Source organism: Lissotriton vulgaris, chromosome 12 (genome assembly GCF_964263255.1).
Source record: "Lissotriton vulgaris chromosome 12, aLisVul1.2, whole genome shotgun sequence".
NCBI classification, from domain to species: domain Eukaryota; kingdom Metazoa; phylum Chordata; class Amphibia; order Caudata; family Salamandridae; genus Lissotriton; species Lissotriton vulgaris.
In genome coordinates, this window is record NC_141700.1 from 113440069 (window position 1) to 113453078 (window position 13010).

General features: G+C 49.6%; 1 protein-coding gene across 5 annotated transcripts in view; it reads right to left on the reverse strand.

Moving 5' to 3' along the window:
• Positions 1-13010, reverse strand: part of ANXA9 (annexin A9) — a 281466-nt gene that overhangs the window by 14490 nt on the left and 253966 nt on the right. For all 5 annotated transcript variants that reach the window (XM_086947452.1, XM_086947448.1, XM_086947450.1 and 2 more), the window contains one exon: positions 2202-2260. In XM_086947452.1, coding sequence (XP_086803578.1) covers positions 2202-2260 — 59 coding nt within the window. The remainder of the gene's footprint in view (positions 1-2201; positions 2261-13010) is intronic.

Here is a 13010-nt window from a genome sequence, read left to right on the forward strand (position 1 = left end):
CTGTCTCGACAATTACAAAGACCTGACCCGTCCTGCAGCTGAGCTTCCTCCAAAAGCTTCGGAGAGCTGCCAGAACTTCTCCAACCCGTCCGCATCTCCAGTTGGAGAGCCACTTGCCTGCAGGCACCAACCGCAATGTCCGGATAACCCGATCTGCCGACCACTGGGTCCACCGATGCAGCAGCTGCCCAGGAGGAGGTCACTGTGATCCAGGACATCAGATCCGTCTCCTTACCAAGTTGGAGAGGCCAAGACCACCAGGAGACTTCCTGCACCAAGAACAACCTACTGAGGTGGGATGTCAGAATCACTAAGACCAACACCAAGAGTGGCCCAGCTGTCCTGTTTTGTCCCCGTCTACCGGTCGACCCCAAAAGCGAGATCCTCCCCTGCAAGCGACCTGCCGGACAAAACACCTCTGCCCACAAACCCCCTCCCTCCCCCCTCCGAGGACAAACCTCCCGACTGTGCACTCTTGCTCTAGATACCCTCTATAACTGAGCCCCCCCTTTGAGTCCCCAAGTCCCCCCTGATGCATTTTTCTCCTTACAGGTTTCTCCATAGACTTAAGCGCGGCTACCCTTGCAAGCAGCACCTCTGCACCAGGACAGGTAAACTAAAACTGCTGGTGGTTCTAAGGACCTTGGCCCCTTCTTACCTTACGTCCAGAAGAACAACCCTGTAAGTCGGCAGCAAGAGACCCTTTGCAGTGTGTTTCTCCAATAGGACAACATTGCCGCGTTCGAGGCTCCTGCCTCAAATCTGACAGCTGTATTAAGTGCCTGAAAATCGCTAACCCGAAAAGCACTTACCTAATGTCGTAAATCTTGGTGTCTAAATAAAAATGTTACTTTGTAAATTGGTATTGGGTTACCTTATTGAGGGTCTGTCTCATTTATTGACTCTGTGTGTGTGCAACAAACACTCCCCTCTGTATAAAACTTTATAAATAACTAAGCCTAAGGCTGCTCGACCACTCGCCACGAATAGAGCACCTCTGGATTGTTAAAGCAAGCACCTGTACACTAGTACGTGATACCGGGACTCTGCACAGTGCACCTCATATTGGTATACTATACAGAGAGACCGCTTCCTACATGGAGTGCAGGAATAACAAGAATATTAGCAATAAGAGATGGTGTAGAGAACAGGTTAGATGACGATGATAGGAAACAAATAGTAGGGAGTGCTGTAATTTGTTCTCATTATATAGGAATAGCGTAAGAGCTAGGAATGAGTTCCTTTTATCGCACCAAACAATGGAAAAGTGCTGCCCTACTAGCTGCAGAGCTCAAAGGGACATGGGAAGACGCTTATCCAACCTGGTTCCCGGCAGCCTATTCAGTGTGAGACCAGGAAAGAGACAAAATAACTACATCGGTAAATGTGTTGTGTCCCACCCAGAGCCACCATTCAAGACATGGTAGATACCTTGCTCTCATGTTATCAGTCACCTTTACTTGGCATCCAATTTCATACCGAACTGCATCAAACCATGGAAATTCTGGACTTCTGGTTGACTGCGCTGCATGTCGGTCAATGTTTTTAAATGCCGGCTGGGTGTGCGCACCACAGGTGGTGAATGTGGCTACACACAGGCGCACACTGCAAATAGTGGTAGGAGTTAGAACAGGGTCAAAGTGACTGGAGGAACGAAAAGTGGGTGGCCACAAACACTCCCTACTTGGTAGCGGTGGTACCCCCAATGATGGTGGAGCAAGACCGGGGCAGCCAACCACAGGCACACTGGAATGGCCCATGGATAGCAGCACATGAACGTGAGAGTGCCCAAGTGGTTTTACCTATACACCTTCCACTGCAAATAGTTGTTGAATACAAACAAAATTGGCAGAATTTCTTACATCGGTCTCATTTTAGCCCACAGCACACACGCCTTCTGTTATTCTTTGTCCGCCCAGCAGTTGTTATACCATGGAAGGACTAGGGTGTTGGTGAAAGGATGTTGAAAAAACACAATGTGTGTTGAGATTGTACATGGTGGGCAGAGTTTGACACTGCTTGGGAGGCAGGTGTTTAGATGTTAGTGACTGATGAGAAGTTGCACAATGACATTCGACAGATGGGGGAGAAATTCACAAATCATCGAAGGGCTTGTTCAAAACGAACAGCTGTACGACCAATAATAAGATGGATAAGAGCATAGGTGCATCTAATGAGACAAGGCATGCAGGGACTCTCACCTTCATGGATGTGTAGAGTTTATCAGCGAAATACAGCGGCGTGTTCTTGATCGCAGATACTGAAAAGATCAAATAGATTTCATTTTGTATTTAGCTCTGAATGTGGCACAACCTGTACAATAGGAAACTTTTCAGCGGCGCATTTGTTATCCATAGAGACTAATGCGGTCTGCCGCTGGCTGAAGCCCACTGAACTAGGACAAGTATACAGGATCGGACTGGTCATTCCACCACTCTGGCATTTTCTTGGTGGTTTGCAGCTGGTGTGCAGTTGCAATGGTGGGGCATGACTAGGAGGGAGGGGGAAAAGAAAAAATAAGTTAAAAAAAACAAAACGTACCTGCTGCATTGCGCTTGCAGAAACACCGTTCTTCTGCTTCCTTGCTGCAGGTCAGAGGCTCCCAGCCTCCCCTGAGGCCAATCCTGTTGCTGCTCTCATGCACGAGAGCAGCTTTAGGATTGGCCTGGGCTCAGAGAATTTGTGCTCCCAGGGAGACTGGAAGGCTCTGCCTGCTCTCTTTCCAACCCACCAACGCAGCTGGGTTGGAGACCCCTTCAGTGCGCATGTGGGTTTGGCTGGCCTGAGACGGCTGGCCAAACCCACATATGCACTGGAGGCAATCCCACCACTCCCCCTCCTGACTTGGCCTGCGATGACCCCCCCCCCCCCCCCCCCCCCACGCCTCATTAAATGAAAGAAAAATAAAATTATAATAAAAGTAGTTTTATTATCCTTTTATTTTTCAAAATTTGAGGCTGGTGAGGGGGGCGACGTTCCTCTGCCTTAGCAGAGGAGCCTCTACTGTCTGCAGATCAGGGTACTGTTTTCAAATTACATTGTTCGGCTGCAACCCAACCATGCCTCCTTGGGCCCATTCCAGTCTTAGCCTTCCACAGCGCTGGGAGTATTGGATTATTTTTGCCAGGACTGATTGGGTTTTTAGTCCAGCCCTGCATGGATGGCCTTGGTTACACTTCAGTGGGAGCGTGTGATCTGTTCCCATTAACCCAGACGTCTCACACCTGCCCGCTGACCCCTCATAACTTTGGACTTCTGCCACCTCTGTGTGTTTCATGGGATCAGTAACTAGACCTTTATTACTTTATATATGTGACGTATAATAGTGTATGTTTGTAACTATTGGATATAGTGTTTATCACTCTAGTAGATTGTATGGAGCACGTAAGGCTTGCGTTTCTCCTTGATTCGTTTGTGAGACTTCTCGTTTCATTGAATGGACTGTGGTTGGTGGTGTAGGTACAAGCTGGGTGTTGGTGTTCAAAGCTCTCTTTGAAAGGTCTGCAACTCATAGAAAGATCACACATGTAGAGTGTGAGCTTAAAATGTTACAGGCACAGTGTTCTACGTGGTGGCCCACCTGCCTACTTGAAGTAGTCTATTTTCTAGATGGTTGCCCATTCCTGCCCGAGTGTTCCATATTGTGGTCATGGCAGAGTATTCTGGATGGTGGACTTAATCTGGGAGGCAATATTCACAGGATTATATACTGCCTAGTCAGCACAGCACTTAATATGTTGACTCTGTGTTTGCTGGGACAGCAAATTCTGGACATTTAACGTCTGCCGAGTGGGACAATGGACATGTACGCGCTTTACAAGGTAAACCACTATCTGCTGCAACTGCAGACATGTTCTGCATGGTACACGTGGACCCGGCTACTACAGAGTGAAAGTGGTCATCTGTCTGGGACAGTATCAATGTTCAGCACAGTGAAACTCTGCTGGCTGGGACAGAGGACAAGTGTTCACCTGACTGGGGCAGAAGACAAGTGTTGTGCACAGTGAAACTCTGGTGGCGGCTGCAGAGGCCGCTACTCTCACAAAAGCCCTCAGCTTCTTTTCCACAGCTTACAAAAGTTCCTTTGATGTGATGTAATTTTGCAAACTCAATATCAGGACAGGTTTAGTGTTGAGGGTGTCTGTTCTAGTTGATACAGTGTATTTTGTTGTAGAGGTTCTTTCGCTCTTCAGCCGTGGTTGGGTCGCCATGGTTTTACAAAGGTACGTGAGGTTACTTTAGGGTCTGTGTATTCATATTAAATGCTATCTGATGGTACAGAGTACTGTTAAAGTCTGAGGGGCTCTGTTGGAGTTTGTGTGGTGTTCGTTTAGGTAATGGTGTGTAACGGGGTCGGGTTGGGCTGCCAAGAGGAATGGTGGATTCCTGATTGTACCCCTTCTTCTTCACAGACTTCAACTACGAGGGGGGCCTGGGACGCGGAACCACCCGATGAATCGTCCACAGTTCCCTTTAAGTGGGCGTATGAGGACTTCCCGGAGGATACGCCTACCTCTGACGTCGACGATCCTGGATGGCTGAAAACGGGGGAAGCCCTGTACGCGGCGTGTGACGTCACCAGCGCACCGAGAGACGGAGGACGCGAGGAGAACCGAGCGGGAGAAGAAGACGAGAGAGAAAACGGAAGGCGAAAAGAAGAAGGAGAGCCAGGAGGCCAACGTCCCTGTGTTCCGCCGTGCCACGCTCCCGAGGGAGGAGTGTGGCTCAGCCAGGTACGGCGGCGTTGGGCGGCTTGGGTGGGGAGAAAGAGTTCCCCGTGTGAATAGCGTTAAAACCCCTGTGTGTACCTTCCCTCTGTGTTTCACGTTCCCTTTTGCTAAATCCAGTTACCTACCCGGTTTTCTCCTCACTCGCTTCCCCTCCCCCGTTACAGCACAGAGTCACTAACGTGTTTGTACGATACACCGATGTCCCTCACTACCACGGGTTCCCCTGGGTGCTGAAGCTTGTCAGATAAAAAGACTAACGGCGTCCCTCTGTCCATTTCCTTTCTTACATGTGGACTTATCGGGGAGAGCAACGCCAGAGACGGGGACCTTACTAGAGTGACGACAACCGGCTTCTTTCCAAGAAGACATCACTCCTCCTACATTCATCTCTGAATAGCGGGACTTTTTCCTATCACCTGCCCTGTGTGCCCCGAAGACCTCCACCACGGATAAGATAGAGTTTGCGAGGGAAAGACTAACATTCCGCACAAGACGCACTTTGAAAATAAAACCTAGTTTAAAGAGATATACGGGTCTAGTGTCTGTTGAGCCAGAGTTTGTTACCACCGCAAGCGTTCCCAATCTCCCTGCCCAGACTACATTGGTGTCAGAAGTGGGATTGCGCCCCTCCACTCAAACAGCAGACATGGAACAGGTGGTGCAACAACTCATTGAAGGCCAACAGAAATTGGAATGGGCTATCAGCCAACAAATGTCGGCTGCGGACGCTGACAGGGACATGTTTAAAAATTCCATTACGGCCCAACTCGAGGGATTACACAAGGTAGCACAGAACCCCGGGGTACCGCCCACAACAGAGCGAAGGGGATTTGGGCCCCATCCGTCCGGAATGCAGTTGCAGAAATACGTGCCAGGGGAGGATCCCGACGCGTTTCTACTAAACTTTGAATGAGCAGCCAGAGCATGTGGTTGGCCCGAGGAGAAATGGCCATTCTTTTTGGCACCACTACTGTCAGGTGAAGCACAAGCCGCATACCAAGTGGCCAACCACGCGGGAGTAACTCCGTATGCGACCATTAAAGCAGTCATCCTAGACCATTTGGGGTTGGACGCAGAGGCATATGGACTGCGTTTTCGAAAAGAAAAAGGGGTAGCAGGGGAACATCCCAAGACATTATACTTGAGGTTAAAAATGGCCGCCGACAAGTGGTTGAAGCCTGAAAGTAGGAGCAAAGAGGAAGTCATGTCCAGCATATACCTGGAACAGTTCATGGAAGCCTTGCCCTATGGCACTCAGAGATGGCTCAGACAACATTCAGGCCTCACCGCTGAACAGGCCATAGAGATGGCTTCGAACTACAATAGAGCGATGCCCCGAGCCTTGCCATGGGATATGGACAAAGGCAACAAAGGACCTATGGGGGCGGCAAAACCGGAAAAAAAAAAAAACCAGCACCAGAACAGTGGAAACCTCGCCCCATAAGATATGAGCCCCCCACCCAAAGAGGTCCTCAGTGTTTTGACTGTGGAGAGTGGGGCCACATAGCTAGAATGTGTCCCCGGAAAAGATCAACCGAGGAGCCTATGGAGGTCGGATATATACCAAAGGCCGTGATGTACACAGCGGAGATGGGACCTTCCTTCTACGCAAGGGTAATAGTGAACAGTAAATGCATAAAAGCCCTCCTAGACTCCGGTTGCAAACAATCTGTCATAAAAAACTACACGTACTGCCCTCTCAGGTGGGTCCTGACCTGACAGTACACATTAGATGTGTACATGGTGACGTGAAACCGTACCCAGTAGCTCATCTTACTCTTAAGCCCTTGGGTGGTGAACCCTGCAGAGTGAAGGTAGGGGTGGTGGAGTCATTACCTGAAGACCTAATCTTGGGGTTAGATAATCCTGATTTTTTGAATCTCTTCCGCAAGCAGTTAGAACTACCTAGAGAAGCATTGTTGTCCACTGAACCCTGGGAGACAGACCGGAGTTTTAAGTTTGCCCAGAGTAATGACCCTACGCTCCTGAATGCATGGGAAGCAGCCCATATCAATGAAACCACACCTTCTCCTGGGTATCCCAGATTCAAGATCATTAATGATCTGTTGTATAGGGAAGGGAAAGCAGGTGATTCCCCACAGCTAGTAGTACCAAAGGACTTTAGAGACCAAATTCTGTTCTATGCCCACACCCACCTAACGGCGGGTCATAGCGGGGCTGAGAAGACCCTACAAAACATCACAAGGCTGTTCTTTTGGCCTGGCATTTATAAAACCTCCGAAGAGTATTGTAGACAGTGTGAGGTATGCCAAAAGAAAAACATGAGTAGACCCCCGGCAGTACCTCTCCAACCACTACCCATCATAGGCAACCCTTTCGAAAGGGTGGGCATGGACCTCATTGGCCCCCTACCCCGTACCTCCAGAGGACACACCTATGCCCTTGTTATCGTCGATTATAACACCAGATTTCCTGAAGCTTTTGCTCTTAGTGCTCCGACAACCAGGAATGTGGCAGATAAATTGATCGAATTGTTTTCAAGGGTTGGGTTTCCAAGAGAGATCCTCACGGATCAGGGGACCCCCTTTGTGTCTAAAATGATGGCCGAGGTTTGTAAAACTCTAGAACTGAAACACATACGCACCTCGGCGTATCATCCACAAACGGATGGGTTGGTTGAGAGATACAACCGCACTCTCAAATCCACATTAAAGAAAATGTTGGCAGCCGAAAACAAAGACTGGGACAAGTTGTTACCGTTGGCCCTCTACGTGCTGCGGGCCCAAGTACAGAGCAGCTTGGGGTACTCCCCGTTTGAGTTGTTATATGGCCGCCAACCTAGGTCACTATTAGAGATCACGAAGGAGGCCTGGGAAAAAGAAGGGGAGGTGGAACAAAGATCACTATTAGAGTATACCAATCAGTTGAGATCCCGGCTGGGTAAACTCAGGGACCTGGCATACTCCAACTTGGAAAGATCCCAGGTGAATCAGAAACACCAGTACGACAAAGGCAAGAAATGGCGGGTGTTGAACAAGGGGGACTGGGCACTAGTGCTTCTTCCTTCATCAAGCCAAAAGTTCAAAAGGGAGTGGAAGGGACCCTACCTGGTCATAGAAACCATAGGCAAAACTACCTATCGACTTCAAATCACACCGGGAAGACAACAAACTTTCCATATCAATCTCTTAAAAAAATGGATAGGTCCCCCACCTAAAGCAGCAAACTTCACATTGCCATCGAGGAGTGAAGGATCTACCCTCGATAAACTACCTCTCAATCCTGAACTAACAGACATTGAAAAGGAAGAACTAGCACAAACTTTACAACAGTTCGCTCCAATGTTTTCAGATGTGCCAGGTCGCACTCATTTAGCCGAGCACTGTATAGAAACTGAACCCGGCAAGGTAGTGAAGCAAAGGGCCTACCGCATTCCGGCGGCCAGGAGAGCCGACGTAAAAAAGGAGGTACTGGACATGCTACAGTTAGGGGTTATTCGGCCCTCACACAGCAACTGGGCGTCCCCCATAGTGATGGTGCCAAAACCGGACGGGTCCACCCGGTTTTGTATGGATTTTCGCGCCCTAAATGCCATCTCTTCCTTTGATGCCTTTCCGATTCCACGAGTTGATGAACTCATAGAGAGAATCGGAGAGGCCAGATATATCACAACTCTGGACTTAACTAAGGGGTACTGGCAAGTGCCCCTGCGTGAAACGGACAGGCATAAAACAGCGTTTGCCACGGATGATGGTTTGTTTGAGTTTACAGTGTTACCTTTCGGGTTACACGGAGCCCCAGCAACTTTTCAGAGACTTATGAACACTGTATTAGCTCCCCACACCAAGTATAGCTCCGTGTACCTCGATGATATAGTCATCTTTAGTAAGACCTGGAAGGAGCATCTTGTCCATTTCACCAACATCTTACGGGCCCTACAAAATGCGGGCCTACATGTAAATGCAAAAAAATCGAGGGCTGCTTTTCCTAGGGTAAAGTATTTGGGATTCATGTTGGGCGAGGGGGTCATCGCTCCTCAGGAGGAGAAAATTAAAGCAATCACCAACACCACCTTCCCAACCACAAAAAAAGAATTGCGTGCATTCCTAGGTCTGATAGGATATTACCGACGGTTCATCATGAACTTTGCAGAGACCGCGGCTCCCTTGACAGACCTTCTAAAGAACAATTCCAAAAACAACCTGGGGAAGAATCCTTCCACAGACGCCTGCTTAGCCTTTGAGCGATTGAAAACAGCGATCACATCCAGTCCTGTATTGATACCTCCGGACTTTAACAAGCCCTTCTCCCTGGCAACTGATGCCTCAGACGTGGGGATTGGGGCGGTGCTGTCGCAAGCGGGGAATGACGGGTTGGAACACCCCATTCTCTTCATCAGTCGAAAACTGCATCCTAGAGAATGTAAATACCCCACGATTGAAAAGGAGTGCCTGGCGATCCGATGGTCAGTAGACAAATTAAGGTATTACCTGGAGGGCAAGCCGTTTACGCTGTTCTCGGACCATGCTCCGCTACAGTGGATGCAGAGGACCATGTCACAAAACGCCAGGGTATTGAGGTGGTTTCTGTTCTTGCAACCCTTCTCGTTCACCCTAGTCCATAGGAAAGGCGTACACAACGGCAATGCAGACTTCCTATCAAGAACACCCATTCTCCCCGATCGGGAGAATCCTAGGGGGGAGCAGTGTAACGGGGTCGGGTTGGGCTGCCAAGAGGAATGGTGGATTCCTGATTGTACCCCTTCTTCTTCACAGACTTCAACTACGAGGGGGGCCTGGGACGCGGAACCACCCGATGAATCGTCCACAGTTCCCTTTAAGTGGGCGTATGAGGACTTCCCGGAGGATACGCCTACCTCTGACGTCGACGATCCTGGATGGCTGAAAACGGGGGAAGCCCTGTACGCGGCGTGTGACGTCACCAGCGCACCGAGAGACGGAGGACGCGAGGAGAACCGAGCGGGAGAAGAAGACGAGAGAGAAAACGGAAGGCGAAAAGAAGAAGGAGAGCCAGGAGGCCAACGTCCCTGTGTTCCGCCGTGCCACGCTCCCGAGGGAGGAGTGTGGCTCAGCCAGGTACGGCGGCGTTGGGCGGCTTGGGTGGGGAGAAAGAGTTCCCCGTGTGAATAGCGTTAAAACCCCTGTGTGTACCTTCCCTCTGTGTTTCACGTTCCCTTTTGCTAAATCCAGTTACCTACCCGGTTTTCTCCTCACTCGCTTCCCCTCCCCCGTTACAGCACAGAGTCACTAACGTGTTTGTACGATACACCGATGTCCCTCACTACCACGGGTTCCCCTGGGTGCTGAAGCTTGTCAGATAAAAAGACTAACGGCGTCCCTCTGTCCATTTCCTTTCTTACATGTGGACTTATCGGGGAGAGCAACGCCAGAGACGGGGACCTTACTAGAGTGACGACAACCGGCTTCTTTCCAAGAAGACATCACTCCTCCTACATTCATCTCTGAATAGCGGGACTTTTTCCTATCACCTGCCCTGTGTGCCCCGAAGACCTCCACCACGGATAAGATAGAGTTTGCGAGGGAAAGACTAACATTCCGCACAAGACGCACTTTGAAAATAAAACCTAGTTTAAAGAGATATACGGGTCTAGTGTCTGTTGAGCCAGAGTTTGTTACCACCGCAAGCGTTCCCAATCTCCCTGCCCAGACTACATTGGTGTCAGAAGTGGGATTGCGCCCCTCCACTCAAACAGCAGACATGGAACAGGTGGTGCAACAACTCATTGAAGGCCAACAGAAATTGGAATGGGCTATCAGCCAACAAATGTCGGCTGCGGACGCTGACAGGGACATGTTTAAAAATTCCATTACGGCCCAACTCGAGGGATTACACAAGGTAGCACAGAACCCCGGGGTACCGCCCACAACAGAGCGAAGGGGATTTGGGCCCCATCCGTCCGGAATGCAGTTGCAGAAATACGTGCCAGGGGAGGATCCCGACGCGTTTCTACTAAACTTTGAATGAGCAGCCAGAGCATGTGGTTGGCCCGAGGAGAAATGGCCATTCTTTTTGGCACCACTACTGTCAGGTGAAGCACAAGCCGCATACCAAGTGGCCAACCACGCGGGAGTAACTCCGTATGCGACCATTAAAGCAGTCATCCTAGACCATTTGGGGTTGGACGCAGAGGCATATGGACTGCGTTTTCGAAAAGAAAAAGGGGTAGCAGGGGAACATCCCAAGACATTATACTTGAGGTTAAAAATGGCCGCCGACAAGTGGTTGAAGCCTGAAAGTAGGAGCAAAGAGGAAGTCATGTCCAGCATATACCTGGAACAGTTCATGGAAGCCTTGCCCTATGGCACTCAGAGATGGCTCAGACAACATTCAGGCCTCACCGCTGAACAGGCCATAGAGATGGCTTCGAACTACAATAGAGCGATGCCCCGAGCCTTGCCATGGGATATGGACAAAGGCAACAAAGGACCTATGGGGGCGGCAAAACCGGAAAAAAAAAAAAACCAGCACCAGAACAGTGGAAACCTCGCCCCATAAGATATGAGCCCCCCACCCAAAGAGGTCCTCAGTGTTTTGACTGTGGAGAGTGGGGCCACATAGCTAGAATGTGTCCCCGGAAAAGATCAACCGAGGAGCCTATGGAGGTCGGATATATACCAAAGGCCGTGATGTACACAGCGGAGATGGGACCTTCCTTCTACGCAAGGGTAATAGTGAACAGTAAATGCATAAAAGCCCTCCTAGACTCCGGTTGCAAACAATCTGTCATAAAAAAACTACACGTACTGCCCTCTCAGGTGGGTCCTGACCTGACAGTACACATTAGATGTGTACATGGTGACGTGAAACCGTACCCAGTAGCTCATCTTACTCTTAAGCCCTTGGGTGGTGAACCCTGCAGAGTGAAGGTAGGGGTGGTGGAGTCATTACCTGAAGACCTAATCTTGGGGTTAGATAATCCTGATTTTTTGAATCTCTTCCGCAAGCAGTTAGAACTACCTAGAGAAGCATTGTTGTCCACTGAACCCTGGGAGACAGACCGGAGTTTTAAGTTTGCCCAGAGTAATGACCCTACGCTCCTGAATGCATGGGAAGCAGCCCATATCAATGAAACCACACCTTCTCCTGGGTATCCCAGATTCAAGATCATTAATGATCTGTTGTATAGGGAAGGGAAAGCAGGTGATTCCCCACAGCTAGTAGTACCAAAGGACTTTAGAGACCAAATTCTGTTCTATGCCCACACCCACCTAACGGCGGGTCATAGCGGGGCTGAGAAGACCCTACAAAACATCACAAGGCTGTTCTTTTGGCCTGGCATTTATAAAACCTCCGAAGAGTATTGTAGACAGTGTGAGGTATGCCAAAAGAAAAACATGAGTAGACCCCCGGCAGTACCTCTCCAACCACTACCCATCATAGGCAACCCTTTCGAAAGGGTGGGCATGGACCTCATTGGCCCCCTACCCCGTACCTCCAGAGGACACACCTATGCCCTTGTTATCGTCGATTATAACACCAGATTTCCTGAAGCTTTTGCTCTTAGTGCTCCGACAACCAGGAATGTGGCAGATAAATTGATCGAATTGTTTTCAAGGGTTGGGTTTCCAAGAGAGATCCTCACGGATCAGGGGACCCCCTTTGTGTCTAAAATGATGGCCGAGGTTTGTAAAACTCTAGAACTGAAACACATACGCACCTCGGCGTATCATCCACAAACGGATGGGTTGGTTGAGAGATACAACCGCACTCTCAAATCCACATTAAAGAAAATGTTGGCAGCCGAAAACAAAGACTGGGACAAGTTGTTACCGTTGGCCCTCTACGTGCTGCGGGCCCAAGTACAGAGCAGCTTGGGGTACTCCCCGTTTGAGTTGTTATATGGCCGCCAACCTAGGTCACTATTAGAGATCACGAAGGAGGCCTGGGAAAAAGAAGGGGAGGTGGAACAAAGATCACTATTAGAGTATACCAATCAGTTGAGATCCCGGCTGGGTAAACTCAGGGACCTGGCATACTCCAACTTGGAAAGATCCCAGGTGAATCAGAAACACCAGTACGACAAAGGCAAGAAATGGCGGGTGTTGAACAAGGGGGACTGGGCACTAGTGCTTCTTCCTTCATCAAGCCAAAAGTTCAAAAGGGAGTGGAAGGGACCCTACCTGGTCATAGAAACCATAGGCAAAACTACCTATCGACTTCAAATCACACCGGGAAGACAACAAACTTTCCATATCAATCTCTTAAAAAAATGGATAGGTCCCCCACCTAAAGCAGCAAACTTCACATTGCCATCGAGGAGTGAAGGATCTACCCTCG